The sequence below is a fragment of the Hyla sarda genome, chromosome 7, assembly GCF_029499605.1.
Source record: "Hyla sarda isolate aHylSar1 chromosome 7, aHylSar1.hap1, whole genome shotgun sequence".
Taxonomy (NCBI): domain Eukaryota; kingdom Metazoa; phylum Chordata; class Amphibia; order Anura; family Hylidae; genus Hyla; species Hyla sarda.
In genome coordinates, this window is record NC_079195.1 from 215,637,024 (window position 1) to 215,652,979 (window position 15,956).

At 43.3% G+C, this 15,956-nt stretch overlaps 1 protein-coding gene across 2 annotated transcripts in view; it reads right to left on the reverse strand.

The window, feature by feature from the left end:
* Positions 1-1,745: 1,745 nt before the first annotated feature.
* The window catches only part of DNAJB4 (DnaJ heat shock protein family (Hsp40) member B4), a 52,809-nt gene continuing 38,598 nt past the window's right edge, over positions 1,746-15,956 (reverse strand). For both annotated transcript variants that reach the window (XM_056532616.1, XM_056532615.1), the window contains exon 3: positions 1,746-8,425. In XM_056532616.1, coding sequence (XP_056388591.1) covers positions 8,192-8,425 — 234 coding nt within the window. In that variant the 3' untranslated portion in view covers positions 1,746-8,191. The remainder of the gene's footprint in view (positions 8,426-15,956) is intronic.

A 15,956-nucleotide genomic window follows, 5' to 3' on the forward strand; every position in this document is an offset into this window, starting at 1 on the left:
ATGTATGGAGCTGTTTGCGTCTGGTCTTTGTGTAGGTGTAGATGTAGGTGCCGCAGCTCTAGCAAACAGCTGATATGTGGGGGGTGTCAGGAGTCGGACACTTACTGATCAGATATTGATGACCTATCCTGAGGAGAGGTCATCAATATGTTATGACCAGGAAAACCTTTAACTCTATATACAGTATATGAAGCTCAGCATTTGTATGTACGTTCCAGCATAAATGGCTGGAGATATTACAATGAAACTTGGTACACATGTTACTTATATGTCATTTAAAAATATAGTAGAGTCAAATCCATCCCAACCAACTACCTTATAAGAGAGTGGGGGAGTTTGTCTGAAGTCCCATGCAAGTTATACATCCCCTGATTACACTACTTTTGAGCTGCAGAGATTGGCCGGGACTTTTAAACATCCTACCGCTACCAACTGTCCACCAGGGAGGTGCAGAGAATAGTTAGTTTGGGAGACAGGATATGAGGATGGGATATAAGAGGGGGATATGGGATCAGGATAGGAGGATGAGATATGAGAATAGGATATAAGGCCGGAACATGAGGATGGGATATAAGATTGGGATTTGAGGTCAGGATAGGAGGATGAGATATGAGGTCAGGATAGAAGGAAGGGATTTGAGATCAGCATATGAGGACGGAATATGGGGTCCGGGTATGAGGACGAGATATGAGAATAGGATATGAGGTCAGGATATAAGGACGGGATATGAGATCGGGATATGAGGACGAGATATGAGGACTGGATATAAGGACAGGAAATGAGGTCAGATATGAGGACAGGATATGAAGATGGCATTTGAGGTTGGTATATGAAGACATGATTTGAGGTCGGGATATGAGGACGAGATATGAGGTCAGGATATGAGGACGGGATATGAGGTCAGGATATGAGGACGGGATATGAGGTCAGGATATGAGGACGGGATATGAGGACACGATATGAGGTCGGATGTGAGGATGGGATATGAGGTGAAGATATAAGGACTGGATATGAGATCGGGATAGGAGGACAGAATATGAGGACTGGATATAAGGACAGGAAATGAGGTCGGATATGAGGATGGGATATGAAGTCAGGATATGAGGTTGGGAATGGATATGAAGACATGATTTGAGGTTGGGATATGAGGACGAGATATGAGATCAGGATATGAGGACAGGATATAAGGATGGGACATTAAAACTGAATATGAGGTCAAGATATGAGGACTGGATATAGGGACAGGATATAAGGACAGTATAAGAGGATGGGATATGAGGTGAGGATATAAGGACAAGATGTGAGGTTAGTATATGAGGACAGTATATAAGATCAGGATATGAGGACAAGATATGAGCAGGGGATAATAGGTAGCCATAAAAGGACAGGAGTTGAGGATGGGATATGAGGTACAAATAATCTGTCCAGAATAGGTGCTACCAAAACAAGCCAGCTAGGACCGCTCGGAAGTGTGCCATCTTAATAGCCAGCAATCAATTTAAGAGCGGATTCCGCCAAAAGAATTAACACGTTCATTCTTTAGGCCGTGTCTGGAGTCCATCATTTCTGTGGCAGAACAGTGCAGAAGAATCCCATTGAGAACAACAGGAGGCTGCTGCACCTTATTTTCCAAGCGGAATTCTGGAGCGGCTATTCTCAACCTTAGTATGTACATGACAACATAATAATAATAATAATAATAATAATAAAAGCCACTCCACTACTAAATAAAATAAAACACTGTCACAAAGCAAATGCTTTTAATAAAAACAAATAAAAGGCACAGAAAAAAAATCGTCTTCAGCTTGCATTGCCTTCTGAAATAAAGTATACATTGACCAAGGCTTTCTTTCTTTTTTCAAATATATATAATTTTTTTTTTCTATATATGTTCTTTAAAGTGCATTACAATAGTCCTAACTACTATTCCACTGGGATGAGCGTATGACAGTACTGGAACTGGAAATGGGTGAAGAACTGCTGGTAGCTGCCGAAACTGCTGGCGGTAAATCTCCTGAAGTTTATGGGGTTTTTGACTTTTTTTTTTTTTTGACTTTTTCGATGTCCCTGAGTACATTCATAACAGTGAAGCGAGTCCTGCCTAGTCCCATCACCATGTTTGTTTGCCTAAAATAAGAATGGATACCAATAGTATGCAGAACATATGCTGTAACAAATAGACCAGTGGTCTCCAAACTGTACACCTCCAGCTGTTGCACAACTACAACTCCCAGCATGCCCGGACAGCCATAGGCTGTCCGGGCATGCTGGGAGTTGTAGTTTTGCAACAGCTGGAGGTCCGCCGTTTGGAAGCCACTGGCATAAATGGATTAGGGATCATGTGATTGTTCATGTGAGTCTTTCTGAAACAGCTCCACTCTTATTCATGGGCTGTATCTGGTATTGCACTCCAATGAATGCTGCAATAACAAACACAGCCCATAGGCAAATAGCTAAAGGGGGGCCCCTCTAGGCCCTATTATCAGCCAAGTAAGTAGCTGCCTACTCCCCTTCTATATGTATGTACCTCCATGTATATAAGCACCTGATGTAACCTGATCTCTCAGTGATTTGTCTAAGTTCTGCTTTTTGCCTTTCTATAAATCAATAGAGGTGTAACATATCTTACTGGAGAAAAATACCTCTTTCTCCAATCATCAGACCTCTTTCCTCCTGCCCCCAGACACTGAACACTAACTTTAAATTCACTGGTAAATCTGAGGCAGAAATGAAGACAAGATCATCAATTTACTGAGAGATCAGATTACAGCAGCTGCTTAAAAGCGTCTATGGAAAGGGCAGAAGGAAAATGGGGGGCCACCGCACAATGAGGGAGATAGAGATACAGTACATGGATGCGGCTGCTGCTTACATGTGTTGTACTATCTCGCTTCAATGCTTGATTCACAGCAGCATAGTTTGAAGCAGTGTGGACATTATACAGCAGTAATAAGCAGTACAGTCGGCAAGACACTTGCTAGATGCAGCAGACTCTGTATGTTTTCTCTGCAGCTGTTCCTTCCCCCTTACCTCTTTATTCTCGTCTGTGGGTAGCTGATGTAACCTGATCTCTCAGTGATCTGTCTAAGCTCTGCCTTTTGTATACTGATTTACTTTCTTTTTATTGATTTGAAGAAAGTTTATAATCGGAGGTAAACTTTATACACAAGGTGGCTGTCAGCCAAACACTTGATAGATTGACAGCTGTCTCCCTGACTTCCCCATATGCCTACACCTTGTTGACTTTCATTTAGTAGGAAGATGGAGATAAGACTCTTGTTACAACTAGCGCTCTGGCCAGACACCCTGGCCGCGAGCCCTCTCCTGCCTCGTCCTCCTCTGTCGGCGGTGCCGTGGTTCGCATCGCGAGTCGCGCCCGCATGCGAACGCCGGGCCGTTACTCAGCTCCTGCTTCCTCCGCTGTGCCAGGTCACCAGCGTGTGGGTATCTGCCCTCTGGGGCACACGTGATACGTTTCCTGTCCACGCTCCAGTGCCGCCTGTTCTGACCTTCCTGCCTGTCCCCAACTTCGAGTTTGCCTTATCCTTCCTGTGCCACGCTTCATCTCGGCACCCTGTGTAGACTATTCGTATCAGAAGTAGCGACCTAGGTGCCACCTGCAGCAGCAAGTCCATCCCGCTTTGCAGCGGCTCTGGTGAAAACCAACGGCACCTTAGACTCAGCTCCCTGGTACGGCCCACGCCATCATCCACACAGGCTCAGCGGATCCACTTCACCACAGCCGTTATAACTCTGGTGGTAAACCCTTATCTCCTGAAGAAACCAAAATAAATTCTAGGGCAGTGGTCTTCAAACTGTGGACCTCCAGCTGTTGCATGCTGGGAGTTGTAGTTTTGCAATGGCTGGAGGTTTACAGGTTGGAGACCACTATTCTATGGGTAGACTGACGTTTAGAGCATTTGGGTAGTGTCTGAGAGCCCATAGCCTCCGAGGGAGCAAGATCAATGACGCATAATTATTTTTCCCAACAAAAAAGATGGAATCTGGCTCATGACTAGTGCAGATGTGAACAGAGCCTAAACTGCCTCATGTGTATAAGAACGTTGGTGGTTGGACCATTATTGGTGGTGAAACCAATCTCAGCTCCCACTGTTGAAATCTAACATGCTTGAACTTTCTCTCCCTCAAACACATTAAAGGGGTACTCTGCTCCTAGACATCTTATACCCTATGCAAAGGATAGGGGAATAAGATGTCTGACCGCGGGGGTACCGCAGCTGGGACCCCCACAATCTCTGTGCAGCACCCAGCATTCCTTTAAAATGGGGGCTGTGACATCACGGTCACACCCCCTTGTGACTTCACGCCACGCCCCCTCCCATAGACTTGCATTGAGGGGGCGTGGTGTGAAATCACATAGCAGCGGCCGTGACATCACGACCCCCCCCCCCCCCCCCCCCGCCACCTGCTCCAAGCATTTGGAACAAAATGTTCTGAACGCTGGGGCAGCGGAGTACCCCTTTAAAGTAGGGCACAGTACAGCAGTACATCATTTGAAGTGATGGGGACTACATTTGCCTTTGTATAGGCTATTTGCCCACAGCTCTGCCAGGTGAGGCCTTACGGTCATAATAATTTGGAAAGTTAGTTAAAGGGGTAGTCCAGTGCTGAAAAACTTATCCCCCTATAATAAGGATAGGGAATAAGTTTCAGATTGCGGGGGGTCCGACCTCTGGGGCCCCCCGCGATCTCCTGTACGGGGTACCGGCTTTTTGGTCAGATAGCGGGTGTCGTCCACCGCACGAAGCGGCGGCTGACATGCCCCCTCAATACAACTCTATGGCAGAGCCAGAGATTGCCGAAGGCAGCGCTCCAGCACTGCCATAGAGTTGTATTGAGGGGGCGAGTCAGCAGCCGCTTCATGCGGGGGTCAACACACCCCCTTCCCGCGGGCTGCCGGGGCCCCGTACAGGAGATCGCGGGGGGGGGGGGGGGGCAATCTGAAACTTATCCTTAGGATAGGGGATAAGTTTTTCAGCACTGGATATCTCCTTTAATATGTACATGGACCCCAGTCATATAGCACTGACCTAATGAAGGGGGCGATATATCCCTGAAACGCGTTGTGTTGTGCTATTTTCAAAAATAAGTTCAAAGCTTGGAATCACAACTGGTTTTTGAAGAGGAGCAGCACCGTGGGAAGGATCCTACCTATAGCTGTGTATTACAACACAGCCCTGTAAAGTTTAACATGGACCCCAGTGCTGTACACTGAAGAATAGGCGGATCTTTTTATGACCTTGCTCCCTTCTGTGCTAACAATGTAGTCCTGATATTGCCGCAAAATAGCAAAAAGCGCTGGACTTTGTCCCCTCTTTCCAAAGCCCCACAGCACCCACAAGGTCTGCATTTAGGGGATGCATACCCTTTAAGGAGTTGTCCAGCAAAAGAAACCACCTCTGTATGGTGTCAAAAAGTGTAATATAGCAACTTACTAATACAATGTTATTAGCCACAATGCACATATCTTCTATATAAGCTGAGCTGTAAGGTCGGGTCACACTCTCTACAAGCAGTCTGCTCCATCCCTGCTCTCCCCTTCCCTCCGGTCTGCTGAGGACTTGACCATTGATGTGAAGAGGGGAGCTCATCTTACTGCACCTTAGATATTAACCTCTTAAGGACATCAGTTTTTTTTTACTTTTGCACTTTCATTTTTTCCTCCTCAACTTCTTATAGCCTCAACCCTTTCAATTTTCCACCTAAAGACTCAACTTTGATCCCGGCACCTAAAGGTCTGGCATTAGCCCCATTGGTGATAGTATGCCCAATGTCCTTAAGGTGTTACAGCATTTCTCAATCACGGTAGTTTTCATCAGAACAGGCTCAAGGCTGTTTTATCAGAGAGAGGCTATCCTGCTATCATCAAATCTAATGAGCAGTAATATGAGCAACTCCTCTTTACATCAATGGTCCTCAACAGACAGGAGGGGAGATGGGGAGGGGGGGCAGAAATGCAAGTTCTCTGCATTCACAGCCTGGGAAGGGATGACAGCTCAGCTGACATGGAGAGATCTGTGCACTATGGCTAATAACATTATATAAATAAGTTGCTTTATTATACTTTTTGACACCATACACAGGTTGTTTCTTCTACAATGGATCCTTACGCCATTATTACCTACCATAAACAATTCCATTTGAATTTTCACTCAAATTATTAATATAATCCTGGACTATTGGTGGGCCTTGAGGACTGGGTTGGGGACTTCTGCTCTAGATTAATATGCTGCATAGTCAAGAACCTCCTCTAATGGCCAAATCCTGAACTGTTGGTGGGCCTTGAGGACTGGGTTAAGGACCTCTGCTCTAGACTAATATGCTGCATAGCCAAGAACCTTCTCTAATGGCCAAATCCTGGACTGTTGGTGGACCTTGAGGACTGGATTGGGGATCTATGTTCTAGACTTTCCACTGCACAGCCAATAAGCTTCTCTAATGGCCAAATCCTGGACTGTTGGTGGACCTTTAGGACTGAGTTGGGGACCTCCGGCAAGGGACCTCTGCTCTAGACTACATGTTGCACAGCCAAGAACTTTCTCTAATGGTCAAATCCTGGACTGTTGGTGGGCCTTGAGGACTCTGTTCTAGACTTCATACTGCACAGCCAAGAACCTGTTCTAATGGTCAAATCCTAGACTGTTAGTGGGCCTTTAGGACTGGGTTGGGGACCTCTGCTCTATACTATATATTGCACAGCCAAGAACCTTCTCTAATGGCCAAATCCCGGAGTGTTGATGTGCCTTGAGCACTCTGTTCTAGATTTCATACAGCACAGCTAAGAACCTTCTCTAATGGCCAAATCCTGGACTGTTTGGGGGGTCTTGAGGACTGGGTTGGGGATCTCTGTTCTAGATTTCATACTGCACAGCCAAGAACTTCCTCTAATGGCCAAATCCTGGACTGTTGGTGTGCCTTTAGGACTGAGTTGGGGACCTCTGCTCTAGACGTCATACTGCACACCCAAGAACCTTCTCTAATGACCAAATTCTGGACTGTTGGTGGGCCTTGAGGACTTGGTTTGGGACCTCTGCTCTAGACGTCATACTGCACACCCAAGAACCTTCTCTAATGGCCAAATCCTGGACTGTTGGTGGGCCTTGAGGACTAGGTTTGATACCTCTGCTCTAGATGTCATACTGCACACCCAAGAACCTTCTCTAATGGCCAAATTATGGACTGTTGGTGGGCCTTGAGGACTTGGTTTGGGACCTCTGCTCTAGACGTCATACTGCACACCAGAGAACCTTCTCTAATGGCCAAATTCTGGACTGTTGGTGGGCCTTGAGGACTTGGTTTGGGACCTCTGCTCTAGACGTCATACTGCACACCCAAGAACCTTCTCTAATGGCCAAATTCTGGTTTGTTGCTGGGCCTTGAGGACTGGGTTGGGGGACTCTGTTCTAGATAACCCTATTAGTTGGCAGACAGAAGGGACTTACTAATCACCATGTATTCTTTCACGAACTGTATTTGCCCAAGATTCTGTTTTAACATACCCAGAAGAGGTCAGGTCCAAATTCGGCAATTTGGTATGAAAAAAGATAATCTCCCTTTTGTGTGTAAACTATGGAACTCACATAACGCCTAAGCGTCTTTAACACTGAAAGGGTTGAAGTCCGATGCTGAATACGCTGGTCAGTTTAATGCAGTGTTTCCCAACCAGTGTGCCTCCAGCTGTTGCAAAACCAGTGTGCCTCCAGCTGTTGTAGTTTTGCAACAGCTGGAGGTGCCCTGGTTGGGAAACACTGTTCTAATAGCAAGAACTACGACTATTGAAGAGTTTGCATCATCACCAATAATATGCTATATCGCAAGCAACAGAAACGCTCATATAGGAAACACCCGTAAGCCTGTGAAACCGAAAAATGGCAACAGTATAAAACGTCCTCATACTGAACACACATTCTCCATCCGGACACTGTGGTAGTGTCCTGCTGAGCACATGGTTCAGGATCTTGAAGTCTGTCTGGAGGCTTCCTCTATATCAGTGCTTCCCAACCAGGGTGCCTCCAGCTGTTGCAAAACTACAACTCCCAGCATGCCCAGGCAGCCTTCGGCTGCCTGGGCATGCTGGAATTTGTAGTTTTGCAACAGCTGGAGGCACCTGGTTGGGAAACATTGCTTTATATGAATGTGCTTATGTTGCCTTCTCATCACCCTACGGCCTCTAGGACACGGGTAGGTGCCGCTTCAGGACTTCCTTTGCCGACTGTGGAATGCTGTCCGGAAACATGACTTCAAACTCGACCAGAAGGTCTCCACGTTGATCTGGGTTTTTTGGAAAAGGGAGTCCGTACCCGATAATCCTCCGTCTCATTCCCGGTTTAATAACCTCATTTATTGTCATGGGGATGTTTCGACCGTCTAAAGTTGGCACAGTGATGGAACAGCCACACAAAGCCTGGAATTGGAGAAAAACATTGTACATTAAAAAACTGAATTTTTTTTTACTTAAAAAAAAAATGTCATAAAAAAAATAAAACTTTTATATGTCCATGAGAAAAGAGCGTGTTCTCTCCTAGCTCTGTGTCACATGACCTTGATGGACTTCGAATGTAAGTCCTTGTGACAACACATCACACTTTCTGAAAGCAAAGCTCCCTTCCCTCCTCCCCCTGTATGCTCAGGAGGAGACTATTTATGTGAAGAGGGGAGTCCATATTTTCTCATTAGATTTTAAGGCAGCAGGAAGCCTTAAAGGGGTTATCCAGGAAAAAAACTTTTTTTTATATATCAACTGGCTCCGGAAAGTTAAACAGATTTGTAAATTACTTCTATTAAAAAAAATCTTCATCCTTTCAGTACTTATGAGCTTCTGAAGTTGAGTTGTTCTTTTCTGTCTAAGTGCTCTCTGATGACACGTGTCTCGGACAACGCCCAGTTTAGAAGCAAATCCCCATAGCAAACCTCTTCTACTCTTTGCAGAGATGTCAGCAGAGAGCACTGTTGCCAGACAGAAAACAACAACTCGACTTCAACAGCTGATAATTATTGAAAGGATTTAGATTTTTTAATAGAAGTAATTTACAAATTTGTTGAACTTTCTTGAGCCAGTTGATATAAAGAAAAAAGTTTTTCCCTGGAATACCCCTTTAATCAGATAAATCAGCAATGAGTATGTTCTGCTAGAAACTACTGTGATTGAGAAAGGCTTCCTGCAGTTTTAAAATCTAATGAGCAGTAATATGAGCTCACCCTCTTCACATCAATGGTCTGGTCCTCAACAGACAGAAGAGGAGGGAGGGAAGAAGGGACTGAGCTTTGGTTTCAGAGAGTGTGACCTGATCTCACAGTTAAAAGCCAGACAGTCTAATAGCATTGTATTAGTAAGTTGCTTTATTATACTTTTTGACACCATATACCGATTGTTTCTTTCTCAGGACAACCCCTGTAGGGAGTATCTGTTATCATATATAGCAAAAAAGTAGAAGACAGCACCAGACCAATCCACCGTGCCTGTGGTCAACCACTGTTCCCCAAATGCAACGTTTCCCAAACATTGCATTTTCTACAAGAGACTGTGTTTTCCACTTTTTGTGCTGTGGCCTTGTATATAATGGTTCTCATACTGGTGCTTAAAAAAAAAAAAAAACTACTCACCTTCCTCATTCCCATACTACTTCAAATACTAAGAGCTCAGGTCCTGCTGTGCAGCGCTTCCAGGTTTGGGGACTGCATGTAGTAAGGTCAGTTTAGCCAATAAGTGGCCGCAGTAGTGTCCCACCCAAGCCAGTGATTGGCTGAGAAAACAATATCATGTACCATTCCCAAATCCGGAAGCAGTGTGCAGCCAGACTGGAGCTCCATGAGAACAGAAGAAGTTGGGGGAACAAGAAAGGTGAGTATGGTTATTTTCTTATTTGTTTTTAAGAACCTGAGCATCAAAATTACAACCTTTCATCTAGCTAAAGGATAATACGAGACCCAGCAGTCAGACCCTACTGATCATCAAAACAGGCGTTCCTCGGCCCTCTATGTAAATGGAGAGGCATGCTGCCAATCCATTCACTTTCAATGGGAAAATAGCCAAGTGAGAGAAACCAAACAGTGGAGTATATGTAGCTGAGAGTCAGGTCTGAGCAATAGGGTTAAAGGGGTACTCTGCTGGAAAACATTTTTTTTTTTTTTTTTATGAACTGATGCCAGAAAGTTATACAGATTTGTAAATTACTTCTATTAAAAAATCTTTATCCTTCCAGTACTTCTTAGCAGCTGTATGCTACAGAGGAAATTCTTTGCTTTCTGAATGTCTTTTTTGTCTTGTCCACATTGCTCTCTGCTGACACCTCTGTCCGTGTCAGGAACTGTCCAGAGCGGCATAGGTTTGCTATGAGGATTTTCTCCTACTCTGGACAGTTCTTAAAATGGACAGAGATGTCAGCAGAGAGCACTGTGGTCATGATGTCAGCAGAGAGCTCTGTGTTCCAAAAAGAAAAGAATTTGCTCTGTAGTATTCAGTAGCTAATAATAAGTACTGGAAGGATTAAGATTTTTTTTTATTATAAGTAATTTACAAATCTGTTTAACTTTCTGGCACCAGTTGATTTAAAAAAAGAAGAAAAAAAAAAAGTTTTCCACCGGAGTACCCCTTTAACTATCTGGCATTCTAAACAATATATGATAATGTATGTTTTTTGAACACTGAGGCCCGTCCTTGGCCCTATGTTCATATAAGATACGCCCAGGGACTATTGATAGGATTCAGATTATTGGGCAGACTAGATGGGCCAAATGGTTCTTATCTGCCGATACTATGTTGTCATGCCATTGCTGTGTGTAGTCTGATTTTGCAGTCATACTCCCTTCCATCTGTTCCCAGCTTTTAGCTAACCTATTAAAGTTACGTCAGCAAAAAAAAAAAAAAAAAAAAAAACATTTTCTTTTAGATGCATCGTAACTACAGAAAAATTGTTGAAAAAGTGGACATTGCCTTTAAAGGGATTTGTAATGTATGCAGAATAAAGTGTACATGCAGGCTCAAGCACAATTTTAGAATAAGCTATTGTGTGGGTAAATGATGAGTAGCGCTATCTATGGCCAACATATAACTTATACGTGGCATTTTTTTTTACCAGTTTTCATTGGACACACACAGAAGACGGGATCCTGCTCCCCTATATTCTCTATAGTACACCCTCGGAAGCAGCAGCAACATGGAGGACATTGCAGAGGAATACTGAGCAGTGTAAGCTGTAAATATATCTGTTCAGTAAATCTAGGCCAATAAATGTGTTTTAGATGAACAGACGCCAAGATGCTCTAAATGTTGGCACATATATTACACCAGAATGGGGGAGAATTGACTTAGGTAAATATTCCCCAATGATTCCACTTTCTTTCATCAAGCAGTGATGTTTAAAAATGGTGAGTGACTGATGTATAAAGTATATTGGAACTTTTCATGATACAGTGAATACAATCAATAAAACTGGAAACAACCTCTAAATGAAACAGAAGAAGGTGTCTTTTTGATGCATAGCTAGATGCTAAACAAAGTTATACAGTGGTCCCTCAAGTTACAATATTAATTGGTTCCCAGGACGACCATTGTATGTTGAAACCATCGTATGTTGAGACCATAACTCTATGGAAACCTGATAATTGGTTCTGAAGCCACCAAAATGTCATCCAAAGATAGGAAAAAGTGATGATTAAAGAAAAATAAGTAGATAACTAATACAGATAAAGCAAATCCTTACATATAAAAGTAAGAAAGATCTGCTGGGAGCTGTAATCACTGTCTATGTCAGTGTTTACCATCCAGGGTGCTTCCAGCTGTTTCAAAACTACAACTCCCAGCATGCCTGGACAGCCAAAGGCTGTCCAGGCATGCTGGGAGTTGTAGTTTTGCAACAGCTGGAGGCACCCTGGTTGGAAATGACTAGTCTATATAGAGGACAGGAGCTTCTTCAGGGTCCTGTACAGTACACACAAAATGTAGCCGCCCTCACCTGGTGTCCAAAGGAGCAGGTAACCCTGGCACAGGTAAAGAGTACAGAACTTGTAATACCTCCCTGTACTGTAGGGAGCGCTACCAGACACCAGTCAGTGCATGCGCTTCAGTAATACAGGTAAAGTGTTCAGAACATGTTATATCTCCCTGTATTGTAGGGGGGCGCTACCAGACAGTCAGTGCATGCACTTCAGTAGTACAGGTGTAAATGTCCATTCCGATTCGTCAGTTCTTCCAGCCATTGACACGTTTTACAGATCTGGACTGTCCGTACATTGTATGTTGAGTCTGGTTTCAAGTTACAATGGTCCAGAAAAGATCATTGTATGTTGAAACTATTGTATGTTGAGGACATTGTAAGTTGAGGGATCACTGTATACAGACGTGGACAAAATAGTTGTTACCCTTTCATTACAGCCAGAAAAACCCATAATGCTCCCTGAAATACCTTGAAACTGTTTAACTTGAAAGTAATAATTAATAACAAGTTAAGACATAACAAGTTAGATTGAATAACAAGTTAAAGAAAAACTGTCAGCAGATTCACTTGCACCAACCAGTGGTCCTGGTCGGTAGTGCGGGTCACGCTGCTAAAAACGTTGCCTACCATGCACAGATCCGTTGCAGCGTTCCTCCGTTATCTTCCTAATTGTGATTATGCAAATGACCAGTCAGTGGCACAGGCGGAGTTACATTGGCGGCCTCGGGCACTGTAACGTCTGAGTGCTTGTCCCGCTCATACATATTCATACAATCCCCTCCGCCTCCCTGCTCTGTATTTACTCCTACTGCACATGTGCTGATGATCCAAGATGGCCGCTGCCATCAGCAGCTCATGCGCAGTAGAAGTAAATACAGGGCGGGGAGGCGGAGGGGGTTGTATGAATATGTATGAGCGGGACAAGCACTCAGACGTTACAATGCCCGAGGCCGCCATTGTAACTCCGCCTGTGCCACTGACTGGTCATTTGCATAATCACAATTAGGAAGATAACGTAGGAACGCAGCAATGGATCCACTGGTTAGTGCGGGTGACTTTGCTGACAGCTTTCCTTTAACCCCTTAATGACGCAGGACGTAAATGTACGTCCTGTTGATGTGGTACTTAACGCACCAGGACATACATTTACGTCCTGAGCATAACCGCGGGCATCCGAGCGATGCCGGCATCATGCGCGGCAGGTCTCAGCTGTGGATCGCAGCCAGGGACCCGCCGGTAATGGTGGACACCCGCGATCCCGCGGATATCCGCCATTAACCCCTCAGATGCCGTGATCAATACAGATCACGGCTTCTGCAGCATCGCGGTCACTTAACAGGATGATCGGATCGCCCACAACGCTGCCGCGGCGATCTGATTATCCTGCACGGCAGATGGAGGTCCCCTCACCTGCCTCCGCTGCCTTCCGGGAGTCTTCTGCTCTGATCTGCCTTCCCGCAGACCAGAGCAGAAGATGACCGATAACCCTGATCAGTGATGTGTCCTATACATAGCACTGAACAGGATTAGTAATCGAATGGTTGCTATAAATAGTCCCCTATGGGGACTATAAGAGTGTAAAAATAAAAGTAAAAAAAGAAAGTTAAAAAATTTTTTAAAACCCCCTCCCCCAATAAAAACGTAAATTGTCCCATTTTCCCTATTTTACCCCCAAAAAGGGTAAAAACATTATTTTATATACATGTTTGGTATCGCCACGTGCGTAAATATCTGAACTATTAAAATAAAATGTAAATGATCCCATACGGTGAACGGCGTGTACGTAAAGAAAAAAAGTCCAAAATAGCTGCTTTTTTATAACATTTTATTCCCAAAAAATTTATAAAAAATGTAATAAAAGTTTTGTATAAGCAATTATGGTATTAATAAAAAGTACAGATCACGGTGTAAAAAATGAGCCCTCATACCACCGCTTATACGGAAAAATGAAAAAGTTATAGGGCTTCAAAATAGGGGGATTTTAAACGTACTAATTTGGTTTCAAAGTTTGCGATTTTTTTTTAAGCGCAACAGTAATAGAAAAGTGTATAATCATGGGTATCATTTTAATCGTATTGACCCAGAGAATAAAAAACACAAGTCATTTTTACCGTATATTGTACGGCGTGAAAACAAAACCTTCCAAAAATTGCAAAATTGCGGTTTTCTTTTTAACTTCCCCACACAAATAGTATTTTTTTTTTTGGTTGCGCCATACATTTTATGGTAAAGTGAGTGATGTCATTACAACGAACAACTGGTCCCGCAAAAAACAAGCCCTCATACTAGTCTGTGGATGAAAATATAAAAGAGGTATGATTTTTTAAAGGGGAGGAGGAAAAAACGAAAACGTAAAAATTAAATTGTCTTAGTCCTTAAGGTCCAAATGGGCTGAGTCCTGGGGTACTCCCATGAAAACTGGTGCCAGAAAGTTAAACAGATTTGTAAGTTACTTCTATTAAAAAATCTTAAAATTTCCAGTACTTATTAGCTGCTGAATACTACAGAGGAAATGGTTTTCTTTTTGGAACACAGAGCTCTCTGCTGACATCATGACTACAGGGCTCTCTGCTGACATCTCTGTCCATTTTAGGAACTGTCCAGAGCAGCATATGTTTGCTATGGGGATTTTCTCCTACTCTGGACAGTTCTTAAAATGGACAGAGATGTCAGCAGAGAGCACTGTGGTCATGATGTCAGCAGAGAGCTCTGTGTTCCAAAAAGAAAACCATTTCCTCTGTAGTATTCAGCAGCTAATAAGTACTGAAAGGATTAAGATTTTTTAATAGAAGTAATTTACAAATCTGTTTAACTTTCTGGCACCAGTTGATTAAAAAAAAAAAAAAAAAAAGTTTTCCACGGGAGTACCCCTTTAATAACAAGTTACTGAAAATGATCAAATATAAATCAGACATTGCTTCTGAATTGTGGTGCCACAGAATGAATCTGTCCTGGACAAAAATGATGGTCCCTGAAATTAATAATAATATTTTGTTGCGCAACCTAAGGACAGATGAGACAAAACTGGAGCTTATTGAAAAGATATGAAAAGTGGGTGAAGATACCTGGAGACCAATGCAGAAGTCTCTTAAAGAGTTACAGGAATTGCAGTGACTGCCTCAAAAAAATGTGCAAAAAAAATATTAAAGTGATCCTATCATATCATAGAAAAATAATGCTTCTATATGTTACTCACTAGGTCATGCAGATTCTTTACATGTCTTTTTTTATGTGTCTAGCTTCTGTATTTAGCTCACAAATCCCTCTATTCTGCTGCTCACTCATTCTGACATCCACTGCTCAGGAAGGGGGCGTGTCCGAAGCAAGCACTGAGCCCACCCTCGCTCACCATGCATTCGCTTCCTCTCAGAGTCTGCTGTGCTGTGCTGGGTCTATTCATCCAATCACTGCAGACTGCTCTGTAACCCCCTCCTCTTTGTTTTCATGCTGCAGTCTGATAGGACAGGAGTGAGCACAGAGGAGTGCTAGTCCCAGCCTCACTTCCTGGACTTTGTCCCTGCCTGTGCTTCAGCTGGGACAAAGATGATGCTGCAGCCGGACAGGATTATGTTCTGGATGGTATGGGGACCCCTAGTGGTCTTTTTTTATATGCCAAGATTTCTATAAGAATAGGAGATAACATTTTTTTTATCATATATATATTAGAAAGATTAATGTTTTGCCAAGATGTAAAACATATAAAAAGTTTTTGATTCTGACAGTGTCAATTTAAGTTTTGTCCGGGCCAGTTTAAATTTGTTCGTTTTTTTTGTTATGATTCTGTTGAACCACAATTCCGACGTAATGTCTGATTTTCATCATTTCATTTTCAGTAAATTTTTATTCTTTATTACTTTTGTCAGTGTTATTTCAGGGAGGATTGTTGGGTTTTCTGTCTTAAAAGGGGTATTCCAGGCAAAAACTTTTTTTTATATATCCACTGGCTCCGGAAAGTTAAACAGATTTGTAAATTACTTCTATTAAAAAATCTTAATCCTT